The 23,695-nt window shown below is 45.7% G+C and overlaps 1 protein-coding gene across 3 annotated transcripts in view; it reads left to right on the plus strand.

Annotated features, from left to right (window-relative positions):
• NLN (neurolysin) overlaps positions 1-20,011 on the plus strand; it is an 80,414-nt gene extending 60,403 nt beyond the window's left edge. For all 3 annotated transcript variants that reach the window (XM_040421352.1, XM_040421349.1, XM_040421351.1), the window contains exons 10-13: positions 2,615-2,801; positions 14,391-14,519; positions 16,147-16,283; positions 18,034-20,011. In XM_040421352.1, coding sequence (XP_040277286.1) covers positions 2,615-2,801; positions 14,391-14,519; positions 16,147-16,283; positions 18,034-18,165 — 585 coding nt within the window. In that variant the 3' untranslated portion in view covers positions 18,166-20,011. The remainder of the gene's footprint in view (positions 1-2,614; positions 2,802-14,390; positions 14,520-16,146; positions 16,284-18,033) is intronic.
• Positions 20,012-23,695: the final 3,684 nt, after the last annotated feature.

Raw genomic sequence — 23,695 nt, forward strand, 5'->3', positions numbered from 1 at the left:
TTCAGAAGGGAATGAGCACCATATGGTTTTTGGAGGGAAGATTTTGCAGGAATCATTTTGGAAGCTACACCCCTTAAGAAATGTATCGAGAGGTGTAGTGAGCGCTTTGACCCCACAGGTGTTTCATAAAATTTTGAGACACTTGCCTGTGAAAATAAAAATTTATGCAACACCCCAAATAAAGTTGTAAACTGCTGTATAGTATGTTCACATTGCAGGGCTCGGAAGGGAAGGAGCACAATATGGTTTATGAAGGGAAGATTTTGCTAGAGTGTTTTTTGGGTATCATGTTGCATCTAAAGAGATCCTGAGGTACACCTACAGTGGAAACACCCCAAATGCGACCCCATTTTGGAAACTGTAGAAGGATTTGATTTTATTCCGTCTCTCTATTGACGTTCTGTTCCCTAACGACCTGTTGTGCGTATTTAGACGAAGACTCCCTGTGTACTAATAAATATATTTATGGAACGCTACAAAGTCTTCAGGTACAAATATTGTATTATGTGTGTGTGTGTGTGTGTGTGTGTGTGTATGTATATATATATATATATATATATATATATATACACACACACACACACACCATACGCAGTTGATATAATATATAAATATATACACACATACAATCAACACTATAGAAACCCACACCCTCTAAATATCACGACACCCGCGCAATATACGGTTACCTAAACACACACCGGCCCCTCCCCCACTTAGCACTAACTGTCCCTTCTGTTAAAGTGGGGAAACAAGGGTTTAGGGTACACAAGGAAGAGAAAGGGTTAACCAGCTAGCTCTTGTAGGGAAAGTTAACAGGCTAGCTCTTAGAAAGGGAAGGGTTAACCGTGGCAGGTGCAGGGAAAGGGTTAATCCTTGATGTAGGGCTTGGGGCAGTTAGGCAGGGAAAGGGTTAATGTAATGGATTAACCTTAGGCGGGAAAGGGGTTAATCCTGATGCAGGGTCTATGGTGAAGTAGGAGGCAGGAAAAGGGTTATTAATATAGAGTTAATCTCCTTAGCCCAGTATTATGCTAGTTGTTGAGGGGGTCTTGGGGGTCTTGCTCATTGTCCAGGGGTTGCTCTCGCTTTCTCTCTTTCTTGTGGGGCCGCCGAGCTCCTCTGCCTTTGATGTTCCATTTGTCTAGTTGCCCGAGCTGCTCCCCTCGCCAGCAGGGATATATATATATATATATATATATATATATATATATATATATATATATATATATATATATATTTTTTTTTTAATAGGCACTTCCCTCTACAGAAACTCGACCCCTCAAAGAATTTAGCAAGGGGTGTAATTAGTGTTTTGACCCCCACAGGCGTTTCACAGACGTATTTTTTGCCCTGTAAGACGTACCTAGGTTTTAGAGGAGGAAAATGAGAAAATAATCTAATCTTATTTATAAACAGGCATTCAGTCATTGATATCATGTTTAAAATGTTGTGCCGTTCATTGTACAGCATAACTAACACGTTACTTTTATTCTATGGGTTGGTATATTTTTTTTTTTTATTTTTTTTTTGCTACTTTTGCACAATAATAACACAAAAAATTCAAAAATTACTTTTTGCCACTGCCTGGACCTGTCAATCAAAGATAGAGGGGGAGGGGCTGGTCGAAGAAATGAGTGGGGCTTGGGTGCTACAAGAGCAATGGTGATGCCCTCATTGCACCAAAGGCCTAATTTACATTTTAAGAACGAGTATCATAACTTGGGAACAGAGCATCAGATCAACAAAAGAAAAACAGTCCAAAAAAAGAGGAGAATCTTGGATCGCACATCCACAAGTTCTGCATGGCATTTCTTCAATCATGTTTTTGTAGTCCGTTTGTGGCTAATTTATGTTGATTCCGGACTCGTATTTCCATTTTTCGAAGGCCGTGTCCTGGAGTAGAGATGATTTCATTCTTCTTCACCCTCCTGACACAAGATGTACTAATAAACTGACACTTGAGATGCTGGAGTCAATTATGGTGCGGTGACTCATTTCGGTATCGCTGTACCTCCTCACAACGCTGTATTTGTTCCTCTTTCTATGTCATTAAACCACAGTAACTTCTTCCGCTCGGTGGACGGATCTGAACGTTTGAGGACACACTGCTGTGTGACTGCAAAAGAGAACACGAGCACAATATCAAAATGCTAATATGTGACCCGTACACGGGGATGGATATTAACATGAATTAAAGATGTAATGTTTATCCATAGCCAGTACTGGATCATTTAAAGGTGTTTTCCAGGCTTTTAATATTGATGACCTATCCTCAGGATAGGGCATCAATATCAGATCTCAGACGTAGCAGCAAGAAAGGAGACGGCACATGCACACTCCTCATACAGCTGATCGGTGGGGTTGCCAGGTGTCGGACCCCCACCGATCTGATATGGATGACCTATCCTGAGAATAGGTCATCAATATTAAAAGCCCGGAGAACCCCTTTTAAGGGGAAGTAGATCCCTGTAAGGATTGTATTTGCACCTATAGCACCATTTGTATTTGAGGCAGATGCTCCCATCTTGCTTGTGAGCCAAGCTCTTTATGATAAAACTAGGTTATCTGATAGGTTTCTTTGATAACATGATATATCTTTCTCTACTTCCAGACAAAATTTGCTCGATTTAGTGGCACAAATGTTGAAACGGATTTTGTTGAGGTGCCATCACAGATGCTGGAGAACTGGCTGTGGGAGAAAGAGGCTCTACAGAGGATGTCGGCACATTATGTAGATGGCAGTCCAATACCAGATGACCTGCTGGATAGATTAATTGAGTCCAGACTGGCGAACACAGGTAAATGTAGAATATGTCATCGTCAGTGCTCACCTACACACACCAAGGGTTTCCCAGGAATGTCTCCGCCAGATTGGCTGCCCAGTCACCAGATTGATCACCAATCGAGCATTTATGGGACCAGCTGGGACACCATCTTCAACAACCTACCAGTGTGTAGGACCTACAGGCCCAGCTGTAACATCTGTGGGCAAATGTGCCGCAGGATACCATACAGAACCGGTATGCCTCCATGCCCAACCAGATCTCATCTTGTATCCAGGCTAGAGGCAGCCTAACAGGGTACTAGAGCCTCCTTCGAATTGTTTTCCCCAATAACCTTACCCTTTCACTGTAATACTGTAATCACTTACATATATCTTCATTACATTCACACATAGAAGGTTTCCTTCGATTACAGCAGCTCCTCTTTGGTGCCCTTTTTTTTGTCAGTGGGTGTACATTTGTATTCTAAGAATGATTATGCAAATAATTTCACAAAATGAGCTCAGAGTGCATGTTAGACCGTTTCATCATCTCATATGCTCTATTCTCAATGCCTCTTTATACCAACCGGTCAAACAACATTTCTGGAATTCCCATAGAAGTGAATGAAGAGATGTGCACATACACAGCCATCTCTCTATTCATAGTGGGCATGGGGCAGCAGTTTGGAGACCCTAGTTCTGGAGATAGGTCCACATCCCAGAGGTAGCATCCACATCTATCAACCATTACATAGTTACACAGTACAACCAAGGCATAGGTGGGGATGTGAATTTTAGGAAAGGGGAGTGAGACCTAGATTTCCACACATTTTTATAAGCATTAAATGGCTATTCTGGTTGGTACAAGTTATCCCCTATCCACAGGATCACGAGAATAGGGGCCCCGTACTCCCTGCAGGCCCATTGCTGCTCCCCTAAAATGACATGAGCAGCCTGTTGCACATGCGCACGGCTGCTCCTTTCATTTGTATGGGAGTTTCGCAGATAGCCGAGCGCTGTACTCGGCTATCTCCGGAACTTCCATAGAAATGAATGGAGTGGCCACGCACATGTGTGGCTAGCCGCTCTGGTCTTTTTAGGGGATCCTGTGGATCCTGTCTTCTTAGGGGGGTACGGGGCCCCCATTCTCGTGATCAGTGGGGGTCACAGCGGTAGGACCCTCACTGATATGATAATTATCCCTTATTCTGTGGATAAGCCCGGAATACCCCTCTAATGTTATTTAATGTTAAGAATTCATCTAAGCCCTTTTTTCAGACTGTCCACTGTTCCTTCTGTGACCACATCCTGAGGAAGTCTATTCCACAGCTTCACAGTTCTTACAGTAAAGAAGCTTTGACACTTCTGGAGACTGAACTTTTTCTTCTCCAGTCGGAGAAGAGGGGATTTTACTTAGAACAGTTTTTCACGTATTTTTTTGTACGGGCCATTTATATCTTTGTACAAGTTAACCTCTTCATGACCACAATCCGTATATATACGTGATAGCTGCACATACCCCGTCCCATGCAGCTACCACGTGTATAGACGTCATGTCAGCTCTTTAATCCAAGCGCTGCAAAGCGCTTGGATTAAAGCTTCTGCCCCTGCCCTGCTGCTGTCACGGACAGCATACAGTTCAGTAATGCCGGCAAGGGACAAATCAGAGTGGCCCCTTGCCGGCAATCGATCCGATTGGTTAGTCTGTGCAGACTAACCAATCGGATCGCGGCAGTGAAAAAATCTGATGTCAGGCTCTGATCTGTGCGCCAAGTCCCCCTTGTCCCCGCCTGCCCCTTATGAAGTTCCCCCCCCGCTCCCATCCACATTCCTGCAGCCTGCCCAGTGCCCTGATGCGGTCCGCCTCCTGCCCCCATTTGCGCTGCCCCTCAATGCTGGCTGTACCCCCCCCACCCCCCTTTTCAAGGCTGCCCCCATGCCGTGCGGTCCCCCTGCTGTGTGTGATGGCGGCGGCTCCATTCCTGAGCCGCCGCCATCAGCAGAGAGTGTCAGCTCTATGCTGACACTCTACTGTAACCCCATAGATGCCGCGGCATCCATGGGGTTAATAGAGGGAGGGGGCTCCCTCTCTCCACCATCAGGGCTGCCGCGCTGCGATTGCAGCGCCCGATGGTTGCCATGCGTTGCCAGCATGGGCATCTGATTGTATTATACTTTGCAATGCAAGAGCATTGCAAAGTATAGTACAGCCATCAGCCCCACTGGATCTTCAAGATCCAAGAGGGACTGTTGCCACCTACAGGGCATCTGATTGTATTATACTTTGCAATGCAAGAGCATTGCAAAGTATAGTACAGCCATCAGCCCCACTGGATCTTCAAGATCCAAGAGGGACTTGATAAAAAAAAAGTGAAAATAATAAAAGTAAAAATAAATAAATAAAAATGTAAAATTAAAAAAATTAATTGCCTTTTCCTATAAAAAATTAAAGAAAAAAAAAACTACACATATTAGGCATCACCGCGTCCGTAACGACCGTCTCTATAAATATATCACATGATAGACCCCATCCGATAAACACCATAAAGAAATTAAATAAAAACTGTGTAAAAAAGCCATTTTTGTCACCTTACATCACAAAAAGTACAACAGCAAGCGATCAAAAAGGCTTATGACCCCCAAAATAGTACCAATCAAACAGTCACCTCATCCCGCAAAAAATGATACCCTATTTAAGAGAATCGCCCAAAAAATAAAAAAGCTATGGCTCTCAGACTATGGAGACACTAAAACATAATTTTTTTGGTTTCTGAAATGCTATTATTGTGTAAAACTTAAATAAATAAGAAAAAGTATACATATTAGGTATTGCCACATCTGTAACGATCTTCTCTATAAAACTGTCACATGACCTAACCCCTCAGATAAATGCTGTAAAAATAAATAAATAAAAACTGTTCCAAAACAGCAAATTTTTTGGTCACCTTGCCCCATAAAGTGTAATAATGAATGATCAAAAAATCCTATGTACCCAAAAATGGTACCAATAAAAACCTCAACTCTTTCTGCAAAAAACGAGCCCCTGCACAAGACGATCGGCAGAAAAATAAAAAACATATGGCGTTTAGAAAATGGACACACAAAAAAATAATTTCTTTTTCAGAATTGCTTTATTATGTAAAACTGAAACAAACAAACAAAGTAGACATATTTGATATTATTGCGTCCGTAACAACCTTCTCTATAAAAAATAGCACATGATCTACCCTGTCAGATGAATCTTGTAAAAAAAAAAAAAAAACACTGTGCCAAAACATTTTTCAGTTACCTTGCCTCACAAAAAACTTAATATAGAGCAATTAAAAATCATATGTACCCCAAAATAGTACCAATAAAACTGGCACCTTATCCCCTAGTTTCCAAAATAGGGTCACTTTTTGGGAGTTTCTACTGTATGGGTGCATCAGGGGGGCTTTAAATGGGACATGGCATCTAAAACCAGTTTAGCAAAATCTGCCTTCCAAAAACCATACGGCGTTCCTTTCCTTCTGCGCCCTGCCGTGCGCCCTTACATCAGTTTACGACCACATGTGGGGTGTTTCTGTAAACCGCAGAATCGGGGTAATAAATGTTGAGTTTTGTTTGGCTGTTAACCCTCAATGTGTTAAAGAAAAAAATGTAATAAAATGGAAAATCTGCCAAAAAATTTAGAAATTTCATCTCCATTTCCCTTTAATTCTTGTGGAACACCTAAAGGGTTAACAAAGTTTGTAAAATCAGTTTTGACTAACTTGAAGGGTGTAGTTTCTACAATAGGGTCATTTATGGGGGGTTTCCACTATGTAAGCCCCACACACAAAGTGACTTCAAACCTGAACTGGTCCTTAAAAAGTGGGTTTCGGAAATTTTCTTAAAAATTTAAAGAATTGCTTCTAACGTCTAAAAAAAATAAAAAATTACATTTCCAAAATGATGCCAACATAAAGTAGACATATGGGAAATGTTAAGTAATAAATATTTTATTAGGTATGACTTTCTGTTTTGGAAGCAGAGAAATTGGAATTTAGAAAATTGTGAATTTTTCTAAATTTTTGATACATTTTGGATTTTTTCATAAATAAAGGTGAAATATATTGACTCAAATTTATGACTATCATGAAGTACAATATGTCACGAGAAAACAATCTCAGAATGGCTTGGACAAATAAAAGTGTTCCAAAGCAATTACCACATAAAATGACGCATGTCAGATTTGTAAATTTTGACCTGGACACTGGGGCATCAATAACCCTTGGTCATGAAAGGGTTAATCATGTCATCCCTTAGACATCTCTTCTCAAGACTAAATAAATTGAATACTTTAAATCTTTCCTCATAACTAAGACCCTCCATGCCCCTTATCAGTTTTTAGTCTCTCTCCTCTGTATTTTTTACAGCTCCAGGGCATCCTTTCTTTGTGGTCGTGGCAACCAAGTACGTACCTATCCTACCTAGTATACCCTATCCCTAAGCGGTCAGAGTTGTGCCGTAACCGCGTCGTGGAGGGACGCCTGAAAGAGGGCATCCCCTTTGAGAGTAACAGAAGAAAGGGGTGGGTGGGAGGGAGAACTCTGCACGTCGTACGCATGTGGGAGGGTGCCGGCCGTTGAAGTAGGTGGCCAAGCCCCTCCCACAAATACAGGCCAATGAATCGGCCTTTACACTTGTGGTCGTGGCAACCAAGTACGTACCTATCCTACCTAGTATACCCTATCCCTAAGCGGTCAGAGTTGTGCCGTAACCGCGTCGTGGAGGGACGCCTGAAAGAGGGCAAAAAGACATACTGATAGGCAGAAGTAATTTATTGCAAAGTCGTTACAAAGCCAAAGTTTGAAAGGCTGCCGACATTTCTGTTTCGGGGTGAGGTATGTAACGATTGAAACAAGACGAGTGCCAACGCCCCAGTTTCTGTATGACATGCGCAGGCACACGGTTTTTGGAGGCCGCGGATGCGGCACCTATGCGAAATGAATGACCCGAAATAGTGGCAGGGTCACCGCCCGTGCTGGCCACGAGTGACCTTACATGGGATATGAACTGATGGGTGGTGAGTGGAACCCCCCCGAAGGGTAACAATGGACTATTCGGTCCGGCCTCGGACAAGGCAGACTGTAACTGACGAAGCACCGTCACCGGACACCATTGGTGTGCTGTGGGAAAGAAGGATACCGGAACAGGGGGGCCCATCTGGGAGGTCTTGGACGTTTTGAGCAGTAATATGAACCCGTCGGAGTTCTGGACCAGCTGACTGACCGTGAGGAACTTGCTACTGCCTGGCGAACAGGTGAACTCCCCAGGTCTCAGGAAGCCGTAAAAGGCTAGATAGATGGCGGATTTAAGTACCAAGCTGGCCAAAACCCCGAAAGGATTACCGTCCAAGGCGTCGGACAGTTTGCGGAAAAGAGGGCCGGTGACCGCTTGCCTGCGTACTTGGCTTTGCGGCTCGCACTTGCTCAAACCCTTGAGAGCGGCTTTGACAGCATGTATGGTAAACACTGACGCTAGTTCGGGATGGCTAACAGAGAGGAAGTGTTGCACTCCCGCCAGGTACGACCTCACTGTACCGTGGGAGAGCCTGCGCACTGAGTGGCAGTAACCAATGAACGCCAGGATGTACTCTGGAAAACTGGAGTCCCCTTGAGGACATTCCCCTCGAAACCTGCAGAACGTCTTCCACCCGGTGTTGTATGCCCTGGTTGTGTTAGGTGAGAGGGAATTGCGTATCAGAGCGTGAGCCGTCTCAAGGTGGTTGGTTACATTAGCCTTAAGGACTCGAGAGGAGGGACGGTGGTGCCTGTCGCGTCTGCCTCTGGCATGATCTGAAAGAAACGGGAGAAGTTAGCCCTCGACAAGGCGTCAGCAGCCCCGTTTTGCGCACCTGGCACATGGGCACTGAAAACATGAAAGTGGTGACGTAGGGAGAGCTGCACTAACCGTCTGAGAAAACACATGACTTGGCTAGACTTTGACAGCCCACTGTTAAGGATGTCTACCACGGCTGCGTTGTCAGTTACGAACAGAACAGACTGACGCGCCCAAAGACTGCCCCAAATGTGGGCGGCTACCACGATGGGGTACAGCTCGAACAGCGCAGAGGTTTGGAGGAACCCCGGAATTTGTCCCACCTCGGCAGGCCATTCGTCTGCAACCCAGTGGGTGCCAAAAATGGCGGCAAACCCTGAGCCCGCAGCTGCATCCGAAAAGACTGTAGGCGACCGACAAGACAGCTCGGGTACGAATAAGGACACCCCGTTCCACTGGCTCAGAAAATGGTCCCACATGTGGAGATCCGCTAGGGCTTGACTGTCCAGGCACACTGGGCTGTCCTGTTCCGGGGCGGAACTTAAGAGCGCCAGTAGGCGGGATATGAACGCTCTGCCCTGCGGGATGATGCGCATGGCGAAGTTTAACATACCCAGTAGAGACTGAAGGTCAGCCTTAGTGACCACAGTTGTGACTGTAAACCTGTGGATGACTTCTCTAATCCTTGTTAACTTATCCGCAGGCAACCTAGCTAACATGTGCTGGGAGTCTAACTCAATGCCCAAAAAGGTGATGACTGTGGCCGGGCCTTCTACTTTCTTGGGGGAAACCGGGACACCTAACTGGGAAAAACACCTCAGCAACTTTCCCAGCCCTAGGGGAACTGCCCCTGGCCTCTCAATCAGCAGGAAGTCATCCAAATAGTGGATGACAAACTCACAGAGGACCTTGTGTACCAAGACCCAGTGGAGCGCCTGAGCCAACTGATCGAAGAGCCAGGGGCTGCTCTTGGAACCGAAGGTGAGCTTGGTGGAGAAATAATACAGGCCTCTCCACTTGATGCCGTGCCACTGCCAGAGGGCTGGCATGATGGGAAGCAACTTAAAGGCATCCGATATGTCGGCTTTGGACAACATGGACCCTGGGCCCGTTTTCATGATGATGGCGATAGCCTGATCGATCGAAGCATATCTCATGCCCACTTCCTCCGAAGGAATGAGGGAGTTAAGGCTGGGGACCTGGGAGCCGTGTGGGGCCGATAAGTCAATAATGAGTCTCTCCTTTTTACTGAACTTGCCTGTAACTACCCCCACGGGACTGACTCTCCAGCGTTGAAAGGGGGGCACACTAAAGGGACCGATCAAGAACCCTTTGCTTAACTCGGCCTCTATTAGTGTGTCTACCGAAGCGGGATTTCTTTCGGCTGACTGAAGGTTCCTGCATTCGTGTGTGAACTCCGGAGTCGTGATCAAGCCCGTATGGAAACCCTCGTGAAATCCTGACACCAGGAACTGTACGAACCCTGGATTGTGATGACCTTGCAAGTACTCTTGTAGACGGCTAATATTGACCACACTCATATAATTTTTCACCGACTTTAATGAGCACGCTACTCGGGGGTGGGCCCTAAAACAGTTGGTACAGATATGTAACAGACGGCATTGACCGAAATTACAAGACGCGTAATTGAAATTGTTACATATCTGTGCCCTCCCTAGCTGAACGATGGGTCGGCCCAGCTTGTCTACTGAGTTGGGGGGTCTGAAGACGTCGAGTGGACCCAGCTGTAGAGCTGGAGGGGTAGGATGCCGTGCTGACGGCGGACTTGTCGCACCACTCGACAGAGTGAAAGATAGACTGGCAGGCGGAACAGGAGGGAGCCTTCAGACCTGCAAAATGCCTGCAGAAAAGCTCAGTGTCCAGGTTGGACCAGTCAGTAACGTGTTGGAACTGGGAGAGAGCCGCTGCCGCCTTAGCTGAAAATGAACAGTGGTAGTCATAGAATGCGCTCCCTCCATACCTGTGACCCAACTCTGTGACCCTAAAGAGATACAGGTCTAGTTCCTCCCTCCTGTCCGGCCTGGCAGTGCAAATCACTGAAAAGGCTGAACGCCATGACGAATTCCGGTATGGACAATTTGCGGTTGAGCCGGTGGTCGCGGCTTCTCAGTACCACTGACACTTCCCCGCAAGCTATGACCTTGTTGTCAGATAGGTCCCTGGAGGCTATCAATAGAGACGCAAGATTGACATCCCTACCCTCCAGGATGTCCTTCCTGATGTTGATCGGGACAAAGTGGGAGGGAGTCACGTTGGGGACGGACTGGACAGAGCGAATGTCTGCGGCGGCAGAGGTGGAGGCGACCGCAACCTCGAGGGAGGAAACTGGTAGGACTGCGCTGCGAGCCTCGATAGACTCCAACCTCGCCTGCATGGACGTGACGGCAGACGTCAGACTGTTTAGCATGACATGTATCTGAGTCAGCGAAGTTTGCATCGTGGCCGCAGGAGGATCATTGGTACTGGGTACCAGGGAGTCTTTCCATAGGCGATACAGTTCCGCTTTTCTGGCAGATGCCGGGAAAGGGACGCCCTGCTTTGTCAGCGCCGCCATAAGCCTGGGAATGGTCCAAGCACGTAGGGACGGTATACTGCCCCCTTCGGATGTCTCTGCTACGACCTCGTCCACTGACGCTTCAACGATGTCTGACGCGTGTGACATCGTGGCTGTGAAAACAGTAACGTAAAATGACCGTCTAGCCTAAATGACCGCCGGAAACCGTGCAGCAGTCTAAACCACGTAACGAAAGGGTGAACTATCCCCGTGAGGAATGTACGTTGACACCAGAAGAGCCGTGAAGGAGTGGCCAGGAACCGCCACCCGGTAGTCCATGCAAGGAGACCTGCCATACTTACCAACTGAGAAGCACTACACTCTGACTTTCACGGAAGTATCAATGAACACAGAACAACCTGTACGTAAAGTAATGCATGAGACACAAGCCTGACAAAGGCAGCACCTACCCGTCCCCCAAGGTGTACCCCCACTACCTTGGTTGACAAGGAAAATCAACTGAGATCCAAACCAACTTCTCTCTGACTAATAACTGCTTTGAACCTGGAAAACAACAACGGAACAACAAAAGAACCAGTCAATGCGTAAGGCTCAATTGTAGAACGTGGGTTGTGAGTAGAAGGTATGGTCGGCTAACGAGAGTAGGTATACTGATTGACATTGACCACTACCTGACGTTGGCGGTGAAAAACCCCTACCTGTCTAAGCGGCACAGCGGCCTGTGCCAGACTTTGGTGTGGGCGAGGAGCGGGGCCGCTGCGAGCCCCACCGTGCTTCACGGCAACCACGTGGGGAGCGCGGGGTTCCCTGGCACCGTGAACCAAGTGGGGGTGGACCTCTGGGCAACGGCCGACACCCCACGCCAACATGTCTCAGGTGCCACGTGGAGAGCCAGCGCGTGTCCCTGACAGGGTGCTCAGTGCGGGGCCCCCTGCCGTCCCGGGGCTGGGCCGCCCGCCGGCTGAGCACTACTGCCGCGTGGGGAGCGGCGCAGCCCTCTGGCATGAAGTTGACACAGGGGGGGCCCCCGGCGTCGAGGGCCCCACCTAGCCAAAAACTAGAAATGCCGCGTGGGGGGCCTCACCGGTCCCTGATGGAGAGCTCAGTGCGGGGGAGCCCTCCTACCTCTGAGGGGCCAACCCACCGCCGGCTGGGCATCTCCACCACGTGGGGAAACGGTGCTGCCCCCTGGCATAGGGGGAGGCTTTATCAGACATGGCCTCCCCCCTTCTAATGTGCGAACGTGCCACGTGGGGGGCCCGGCGCTCCCTGATGGGGTGCCCAGTGCAGGGGTGCCCCTTTATTCCATGAGGGGCCGACCCACCGCCGGCTGGGCCCCTCCACCACGTGGGGAGAACGGTGGTGCCCCCTGGCAGACCTGGGGTAACGGGGGAGCTTGTGTGGCTCATCCCCAGCTCCGTGTTGAGATGGGCGGAGCCACGTGGTGCCGCCCCGCCCCCCGGTAGGGCGCACGTCGCAGGGGTGCCTCCCCTAGCTAGGGGGCCGGCCCACCGCAGACTGCGTGCGCCCACCACGTGAGGGAGCGGGGTAGCACTGGCTGTATGCGCGAGGTGGAAGGGCGGAAGCGGCCGGGGAGGCGGGCGGGGGGAGGTCCTGTTGTGACCGCGAGCCCCGCCCCCCCCCCCCCCCGCCGGAGAGTGGTGTCGTGACCGGACCTGAGCGGTGGAGGAGAGAGGAGCGTCTCCGTGGGCTCGGACCCCCACCCCCGCCGGCGGCTAAAGTGGCGGCGTTTGCAACGGGCAGGAGGGACCCCCCGTAGTGCCGAGGCCCGCCCCCCCCCGCTGTCTACAGTCAGCCATGCAGTGGCCCGGCGCATGGCGGCCCCTACTTACAAAAGGCCTGAACCAGCGCACGGACGTCCACTCACCTACTCTTCCGACCAGGACTGCCAGGTACGAGTGCACGCTAGAACTCTGCACGTCGTACGCATGTGGGAGGGTGCCGGCCGTTGAAGTAGGTGGCCAAGCCCCTCCCACAAATACAGGCCAATGAATCGGCCTTTACACATGTACTGGTGCCCAGAACTGAACTGTATATTCCAGATGAGGCCGCACCAACGGTTTGTAAAGTGGTAGTATTAAATCTCTGCCCTGCGAGTCCATTACCCTGGTAGGCTTAGAAGCAGCTAATTGACATGGCACACTGTTATTTAATCTATGATCTACAAATACACCCATAGTGACTCTCCCAGTGTTACTGGTATGTCCTGTGGCTATGCTGTAAAACTTTAGATTGATAATCTTGAAGTATGCCAATAATGAGGGCTAGATTAAATTTTCACTCATAGGTGCCATTTTTTTTATATATAGGTACATATTTTTTCATGCTGCTTTTGGTGGTCTAGAAATCCAAATGATTGAGCAGCCATAGAAAGTCACTCCAGCATTGATCTGGAGTCTTTTGATGACCCAAAAGTTTCAGAAGTTAGAAGCATCTCCATGGCTAGCGTGTGACCCCAATATTTCCCCTAAGAGATAGAAAAGTTGGACAGCAATGGCAAGACTCCCAAGACTTTACTCCTCAGATATTTAGGTCTTGTGACAGTAAGGTCTCCTTCACACGACCGTATGGCTTTTTAAGTATTTTGCGGTCTGCAAAAAATGGATCCGCAAAAACTATGGATGGCATCCGTGTTCATTCCGTTTTTTGCGGAACGGAACATCTGGCCTCTAATAGAACAGTACTATCCTGGTCCATTATGCAGACAATAATAGGATATGTTCTAGGTTTGAACGGAAATACGGAAACGGAAGGCATACGGAGTACCTTCCATTTTTTGGCGGATCCATTGAAATGAATGGTTCCGTATACAGAACGTAAAAAAAAAGGAACGGAAACGAAAAAAAAAACGTTAGTGTGCAGGAGGCCTAAAGCTAATGCACTTCTCTTTCCTATACATCCCCAATTTTTTTTTAAAGTTTCAGCTGTACTGGCGGTGGCCTAATGGACATTCATTTGGCATCCATCAGGTGACTGGCGCTCTATGGTTACAATTGATGCATACACTGATTTACAGTAGGAATCGAACACTGTGTGCGCAGACTTTATAATGGATGATGTATATGGCATCTGGTGGAACCCTTAATGGAGCTCACTAGGTTTCTGTTTAGGTTTCTGGCATTTCTAACCTCAAAAATTTTTCTGCATGCAGAGAGATGCCTTCAGATGTGATGAAAAAAAGAGGGAAACCCCCGAGGGAGCCCCCAACATAACAGCCAAATACATATAGACAGTGCAATCAAGTTTTGTGTTATACACTTGCAGGTCTTCTGATTCTTCGTCAGATTCTTCTCAGTAAACTGGACCAGTCTCTCCACACACAGTCATCTGCTGACACAGCCAGCGAATATGCCAAGTATTCCGAGGAAATTCTGGGCATATCCGCTACACCAGGTATTCTATTACTTTCTAGTCCTTTCTGTTCATACATGAAAAGTGTGGGTAAAGTGTTGTACCTTCATGTGTAAGCGTGTTAAAGGGGTATTCCAGTACTAAAAAAAAGCTGCCGAATGGCCATCAAATGGTTAAAAATAATAAACCTCAGCAATGCCATTCTGATGGAGATTAGGTCCCAACTGCGCTGACATCTCAACACAGCGGTAAATGACTGGGAATGTCGCTCAGCCAATCGCTGGCTGAGGCGGATCATCTCTGCGCCAATTATTGGCCGAGTGGCATTCCCAGCAATTTCCTGCTGTGTTAAGGTGCAGTTGGGACCCAGTCACCACTGGAATGTTAGTGCCAGGGGATCAGTGAGTAGATTATGAGCTAGTTTATTTTTTAACCATTAGATGGCCATTGTACTGGAATACCCCTTTAATGAGCTACACAATTATTGTTGTTTTGGTTATCCAGATTATTTTTGCTTCTTTCTATCTGCATAACATGGGGATTTATTTTCATGCCATTTTATGTTAGTATGAAAAAAAGAACAAATGTACCGTATGTCTATTTTTCACATTTTTCCTTTTTTTTTGATAGCAGAAAGTGAGACTAAAATACATTTTTAAAGTGCATCCTCCTTTCTTTAACTTTTTGGTTTGTTCTTTTTTCTACAAATTGTGCCCCCATTATTTTTTTGTAGCTGTTGTTTTACCCTGTAACTTATAAACCCCAGTTAGTGCCTCGGTCTGCAGTTACCTGCCGATCATTGATCGATAGGACTGAATCGCAATGTGGTATTGCTGTGTCCTTCATTTAAAGTCAAAGGAACACTAAACAATCACCAATTGAGTTGAATAGCGTCGGCACTTGTTTACTGCCCCGAATCCACCCCTATAAGAGGACACAAAGTCATATGAAGACTAATGTTTAAAGTCTATGTACACTTTCGGAGGCGAATTTGTTTTATGATTGCCTTTTACTCATTTTGGGCTAAAAATCATTTTTTCAGTTGATCTTTATTAAAAATATTGAGCCGTTCTGTCACAAAGGTTTAACTGTCTAGCTGAGTGAATGGTACTTTTTGCCTGTCATCTAATGACCCCTATCTCTCATGTACTAAGAGGTGATAAACACTTCTTTAAGCCACATTCTTATCCGTAAAATAAGGATTGAACTATAATGAGTGTTTATAATGTCAGAGATAAGAAGTCTAACTGAGCAGAGAGAAAATTCAGATCCCTCTATTAGACCATCTCAGCCCTGTACAGAAAAAAAAGGCTCCATATTTTTAATAAAGACCAATTTAAAAAAAAAATTTTAGCTCAAAATGAGTACAAAATTGCCCGCAAAGGTGTACATAGCCTTTAAAGACATTGGGTGTCATTTACTATTGGGTGATCTGGAAGTGGTTTAATAAGCATTTTTTATGTTACTCATCATAACAGATAAAACTGAAATTTTATGGTAGGTAGGAATAGCTATAGGATGAAAATTCCATATATTCCAGACATTTTGGTCATTTGATACCAGCAAAAAAAAAACTCTTCCCTTAGACTACGTAGCCAAGTATCGTGTTATTTTGTATATTCACTATGGTCTTGATCATATGTTTTTTTTGGTTCCTTTGTATCTTTAGGTACCAACATGCCAGCTACTTTTGGTCACCTAGCAGGCGGATATGATGGACAGTATTATGGCTACCTGTGGAGTGAGGTCTTCTCCATGGATATCTTTTATAGCTGCTTCAAACAGAAAGGAATAATGAACCCAGAGGTAAGTCATATAACAGGTCCTATCAGAAGTTCCTCTTTGGAGTAAAGACAAAGACTCCTCGTCCTTCAAAACAAGGTCTGCTTTTTCTTCAGTGACACCCGACTTGAGTCTTCTTCAGCAACATCAAAGTGCTTAGTTGTGACTACAAATCTTTTGACAGTTGTGTCGAGCCTCAATTAACCTAGATACATAAAAAATGACAGTATATAAAGAAAGGAACAATTTACACATTGTCTTATTCGCACCATCGTAGCTTTCAAAAGTAAAAACATAATTCCAACTTGATATGAAACTAAATTCATGCCAATCTTTCTGTATTGTTGCGTCCATATTTTGCTCCATATTTTAACATGCTATAAGAAGACAACGAGCAAAACATAATTGAAAACTAAAGCAAAAAATAAAGAAAATTAAATTAGCCAGTTCCATGTCAAAGTCCGAAGGTCACTAGTCACTGCTTGAAGGCACATACTATAACTATCCTGTGTCTTTTCAGCAAAAATAAAAAGATCTAAAGTAGGTGTCTTGTTACAGTGTAAGACGCATCATATTTAATATCTCAAAGCTAAATCCTGCATCCTGGGAACATGCAGTGTAAGGGCTCTTCTCACACTATCCTGGTGCATACTTTAAATGGAGCCATAGGCCCCTGTTATACTGCAAGATGCCAGAAGAGTGTTCTTTTAGACTCCATTGAGCAGTATCCCAAAGGGTTTTTTATTTTTTACTACTGGCGACAGAGCAACAAACTAAACTATTCTATACAGAGCTGTCCAGTGTGAAAACGTACACCGCTAGGTACAGTTTTTTTTTTTTTCCCTACACCAAAAGTGCCTATCGGTAACAGTAACCCATGTTCTCATCTGCTTTGGAGGCTCAGTTCCAGGCCTCCATAACAGATTCTAGTCAGTTATATGCCAACACACCCACTACAGGAGCAGAAGAACAGAAATAATAGCAGTGATCTGAAAGAAGCATTAATGGCATCCATTAAACACATGCTCACAAGGGAGGGACATTTACCAAGACCCGTACAGTTGATTCCCCCTGTGCTGCTGGAGTATGGGCCAAATTTATGCAGAGGCGCATTCCTCTCATAATGTGGCTGGCCTGCAGCACTGCCCACAGCATGCCCGTTTTTTCACCAATTCTTAAAAGTGGGGTGAAGGGGAACATTTTGCACGTTTTGCCACAAAAGTGGCATAAACAGGTTAGTAAATGCTCCTGTAGGTTTCTATCGGGACATCCTCCCAGTGATAAGCTTGCACAGACTGCAGACACAGGGCGATTTACTAATCTGTCTGTTCCTAAGATCTTGCTAAAAAGTGGCACAAATTAGCGCAGTGTGGTGCAACTAGGGTTTGTACACTTTTTTCCGATTTGCTTGAAAAGGGGGTGAGGCTTTGTGGAAAGAGGCAACATTTTGTGCTAAAATTGCACCACGATTCTGGTGTACAATTGTGTCTCGTAGTAAGCCAACCAATAGTTGTATGGAGCTAGAGAAAAGTGTCTATCCCTGCACCACATTTATCATCCAGCCTGAGCATGTCTGAGCAAATTGACCATTTTGACCAACTTTCATGTTATGTGCAGCGTTAATGCTATGTATTTTTGGGACATAGATGTCATTCACTCATAAAACAGAGATCTCCTGTAGACCACTTCATTGTTTGCCACCATTCTCCACTCTACAGCTGTCCATAAAGTCTTCTTTAAGAACGTACTGCATGTTTTTCTTTCTTTCCTTTAGGTTGGATTGAACTACAGAAACCTTATCCTAAAACCCGGAGGTTCCATAGATGGCATGCAGTTACTGCGAGAGTTTCTAGGTCGTGAGCCAAACCAAAAAGCTTTTCTCTTGAGTAAAGGACTGAGCCCCTAAAATCTATATAAACCCTCCTTGTTGAGTTTTTAATGGACCTTTTTGACAGTGTGCCAAAACATGCAGAAATGTGTTGCAGTATTATGCCAAATGTGTCTTTCGACAGTTTCACACGGTCTAGGTAGGACATTTCTGAAAGTTAGAACAACCAGGTTTTCGTTTTCTACAGAACTAAACTCACTGCCCCACTGCGTGCCATACAATCCAGCAGGGAGACATGACTTTGACAATTTCTATGTGACTCTTCTAAAAGTTCTTGTGGTCACAAAAGGAAAATATCATTTGCGGACTGTTGATAAGATGTAGCATGCTTTTATCAAGTTCATGGTCGTTTTCTCGCATGTATCTGAGATGTATGCCGAAATTGCCGGAGGTTTGTGAAATGATGATAACTTCTCACAAAACATACATATGTTGAAAATATTGAAAGGGGTTGTCCCATTAAGACAACTTATTCCATATCCACAGGATAGGGGATGTGTCTAATTGGTGGGGGTCCGACCATTGGGGCCTGTTCTCTCTGTTTGAATGGAGCAGCAGAAATTCAACTCTATGGGGCCTCCGTAAAAAACTATCTCTTGCAGGCCCATAAAGCTGAATGTAGGGGCAGTATGCATGAGTGATCCATTCAAACAGTAAAGCACGTTCTCATGATCTGCGGGGCCCCCAGTGATCGGACCCCTGCCGATCAGACCCTTATCCTGTAGATAAGGTACAAGTTGTCATAGTGGGACAGTGAGTAAATGGAATTTAATGGTCAGAAATGACTAAATCCAGTCTCTATGAAGAGGTGGAGTAGATCCCCTCCCACAGAGATCAGAAGGTGGCAGGGTGCTCCATACAGAGCCTGATCGATTTATATCGTTTATAGTCTTTCTGTCCCACCTTATCTAGGCCACCAGCAGTACGTATTAGCCATCATTTGTCACTAAATCCCCTGTCATCTAGTGATATTGAAATGGCTTTGCTGTGATGTCTCAGTCTACACACAAAAGCTGAAAAAGTGAACTGCAAAAAACACAGGAAATGTTAGCTTATTGGGAGCGTGTTAGTTGCTAATGTGGAAACTGGAATATTGTTAGGTTTTGAACAACATAAAAACACCAGAAATGTTTCAAACAATGTTTATAATAAAGTAGAAAAAATCTAGTATTAATAATAATCAATGGTACATTGTGATTGATTGTGTAAGGCTACTTTCACACCTGCGTTTTTGCTGCATCCGTCATGGTTCAGCAAAAGCGCTTACGTCATGTTAATACAACCCAACCGGATCCGGTTGTATTATCTCTAAAATACCCATGACGGATCTGTCTATAAAACCATTTTAAGTCCATCAGAGAAAACGGATCTGTTTCCATTCACTTACATTGTGAGTCACGAGGGATCCGTCTTGCTCCTCATCCCATGACGCACTTAAAAACGCTGCTTGCTTCGCTTTTGTGTGCATCATGGGAATGCAATGAAACGGAACGGAATGGATTCTGGTGCACTCCGTTCCCTTCAGTTCAGTTTTGTCCCCATGGACAATGAATGGGGACAAAACGGAAGCGTTTTCCCCCCGCTATTGAGATCCTATGACGGATCTCAATAGCGGAAAGGGAACGTGCAGGTGTGAAAGTAGCCTAAGGCCTTTTGCAAGTTTTTCATTTCCCTGCGGCACTACCAGAGGGGAAAATAGGGACACGGCACACAGTTCTCATTGAAATCATGTAATGCACCAAACATGAGGGGTCTTTTAGAACGAGGCAATCTTTAAAGCTGCCCTCCACTTCGGCTGACAGATAATGATGCTAAACAAGACAACCCTTTAGGTCAATGTATTGGGTTGAGTTTTTCTTGTTTCTCCTGCATCACTCTACGCAACATTGCCTACAGCAGATCCTCTCCATAGACAACTGAGTAACACTACCACTAGCTATGAAATCTATCCGCTAAACATGGTGCTTTGAAATGCTATATTTTAGGAATGAGGCATGCCTCCCTTGAAAGAACTCCATGTTTGTCATTGCAAGAGCTTTTCAGAAAATACAAGTGATTGATTTCTTCTTCAGTGAAAGCTCTTTCGTCAGGACGCAGGCCAACAGTAGCTACTTTCACACTCGTGTTTTGTGCGGATCCGTCATGGACGGATCCGTTCAGATAATACAACCGTCTGCATCCGTTCAGAATGGATCAGTTTGTATTATCTTTAACATAGCCAAGCTGGATCCGTCTTGAACACCATTGAAAGTCAATAGAGGACGGATCTGTTTTCTATTGTGCCAGATTGTGTCATAGAAAACGGATCCGTCCCCATTGACTTACATTGTGTGCCTGACGGATACGTCTGGCTCAGTTTCATCAGACGGACAACAAAACGCTGCAAGCAAAGCGGAATGGAGACGGAACGGAGGCAAACTGATGCATTCTGAGGGGATCCTTTTCCATTCAGAATACATTAGAATGCAAACTGATCCGTTTTGGACCGCTAGTGAGAGCCCTGAACGGATCTCACAAACGGAAAGCCAAAACGCCTGTGTGAAAGTAGACTAATATGATCTGAAGGTGAGGAACAATCACAAAGAATCTTAGGTCTGATATACTGTAATAGAAAGTTCCATGTTTTATAGATGAGGTTTAGGTTTTGTGTGCACCTCGCTCATACCTATAGTTATGGTTGTGAGGGTAGATTGCAAACCTTAGACGTCTAGGGATGTTCATACACTGCTCAAAAAAATAAAGGGAACACAAAAATAACACATCCTAGATCTGAATTAATTAAATATTCTTCTGAAATACTTTGTTCTTTACATAGTTGAATGTGCTGACAACAAAATCACACAAAAATGTAAAAATGGAAATCCAATTTTTCAACCCATGGAGGTCTGGATTTGGAGTCACACTCAAAATTAAAGTGGAAAAACACACTACAGGCTGATCCAACTTTGATGTAATGTCCTTAAAACAAGTCAAAATGAGGCTCAGTGGTGTGTGTGGCCTCCACGTGCCTGTATGACCTCCCTGCAACGCCTGTGCATGCTCCTGATGAGGTGGCGGACCGTCTCCTGAGGGATCTCCTCCCAGACCTGGACTAAAGCATCTGCCAACTCCTGGACAGTCTGTGGTGCAACGTGACGTTGGTGGATAGAGCGAGACATGATGTCCCAGATGTGCTCAATTGGATTCAGGTGTGGGGAACGGGCGGGCCAGTCCATAGCATCAATGCCTTCGTCTTGCAGGAACTGCTGACACACTTCAGCCACATGAGGTCTAGCATTATCTTGCATTAGGAGGAACCCAGGGCCAACCGCACCAGCATATAGTCTCACAAGGGGTCTGAGGATCTCATCTCGGTACCTAATGGCAGTCAGGCTACCTATGGCGAGCACATGGAGGGCTGTGCGGCCCTCCAAAGAAATGCCACCCCACACCATTACTGACCCAATGCCAAACCGGTCATGCTGGAGGATGTTGCAGGCAGCAGAATGTTCTCCACGGCGTCTCCAGACTCTGTCACATGTGCTCAGTGTGAACCTGTTTTCATCTGTGAAGAGCACAGGGCGCCAGTGGCGAATTTGCCAATCTTGGTGTTCTCTGGCAAATGCCAAACGTCCTGCACGGTGTTGGGCTGTAAGCACAACCCCCACCTGTGGACGTCGGGCCTTCATATCACCCTCATGGAGTATGTTTCTGACCGTTTGAGCAGACACATGCACATTTGTGGCCTGCTGGAGGTCATTTTGCAGGGCTCTGGCAGTGCTCCTCCTGTTCCTCCTTGCACAAAGGCGGAGGTAGCGGTCCTGCTGCTGGGTTGTTGCCCTCCTACGGCCTCCTCCACGTCTCCTGATGTACTGGCCTGTCTCCCAGTAGCGCCTCCATGCTCTGGACACTACGCTGACAGACACAGCAAACCTTCTTGCCACAGCTCGCATTGATGTGCCATCCTGGATAAGCTGCACTACCTGAGCCACTTGTGTGGGTTGTAGACTCCGTCTCATGCTACCACTAGAGTGAAAGCACCGCCAGCATTCAAAAGTGACCAAAACATCAGCCAGGAAGCATAGGAACTGAGAAGTGGTCTGTGGTAACCACCTGCAGAACCACTCCTTTATTGGGGGTGTCTTGCTAATTGCCTATAATTTCCACCTGTTGTCTATCCCATTTGCACAACAGCATGTGAAATTGATTGTCACTCAATGTTGCTTCCTAAGTGGACAGTTTGATTTCACAGAAGTGTGATTGACTTGGAGTTACATTGTGTTGTTTAAGTGTTCCCTTTATTTTTTTGAGCAGTGTATAATAAATCCTGACCTGGGCCCCACCTCTATTAGCCAGAGTGTGGAGATCCACTACAATTCTGGTTGATTTGGAGTGACCATTTATTATCTTGTATTATTTCATGTGTGTGGAGGTTCACAGTCTCATATTTCGATCTCCAAGTTTTCCCTTTAACCTCACAGGTCACCCAAAAATACCTATTTTGCTGTGGTGGCCACTTGTTTTTTGTTGCCCTGGGACATAGCTGGCTGATTCACTGATAGAGGTGGCCAATGTGCAGTGTACATTCCCGGCACTCCTTCTTGGGAGCACATAGATGCCACCTGTCCAGGCACCTCATGCTCAGGAAGTATTAGGACTGTTTCGGCCATGTGCACTTGCCTGGAAGCCATAATACTCCGATTTACTTGGAAAGCTCATATGAAATCCAAGGACTTATTCATACAAGCCCCTTTCCACTAAAATACTCTGTTGGATGATGCAAAAACATAAGAATTTTGCAACTGCATTTATTTTTCAAAATATCTTCAGAGATATTGCTGTTACCTGCTAGCACCCCCTAGTGTTAGTTTGAATCCCTTTCAGAGCATCCGCCTAATGTGTCCAATACTGGTGGTCACACATGCTCAATCCCACTACCCGAGCCCTTTCTGGGCGGTGGAGTGGTTCTGCTATTGTGCAGATGAACCAATAGTCTTCTTATCACCAGCACTTAATACTGGGGAAGCCATAATAAGTATGTACCGTAACAACAATATCTTGATACAAAATGATTCCAATAAAAAAAAATCCTAGTGTAAGAGAGAGATGTAAGATTTCCTCATGGGACAACCCCTTTAAGCTGTTAAACTAATTTCATTGTGCTTACATGGCCAGAATTTCGATTCCAAGTCCTCAAAGCTCCTCCTTATGATTTGTATCTGGTGTGTTGGCAAACTCCTCACTCTCACAGTTGCCTTAGCTACTTTAATTATTTTAGAGGTCACACATTTGAAGCCGAGTTGTCTTGGCCGTGTATGAATATTAAATTCTAAACTCCAAAGTCCCTGAGGAGCGGCTGGCAGAAAGACAGGGCTGTTCAAATTTATGTTCTTCACGCTGGCCAAGAGGGATATGTTACACCTCAGACTTCCCAGGAACAACTGGGGAAGGTTACATTAGAGGCCGGATTTCACTTGATTAAATATAGTCTGAGATAAAATAAGATTTCTTTTCGATACACATGATAGACACATGCTCTGCAGTGAAACTCCTATCTTTGTAATAGATC

This window comes from Bufo bufo, chromosome 2 (assembly GCF_905171765.1).
Source record: "Bufo bufo chromosome 2, aBufBuf1.1, whole genome shotgun sequence".
Classification (NCBI taxonomy): domain Eukaryota; kingdom Metazoa; phylum Chordata; class Amphibia; order Anura; family Bufonidae; genus Bufo; species Bufo bufo.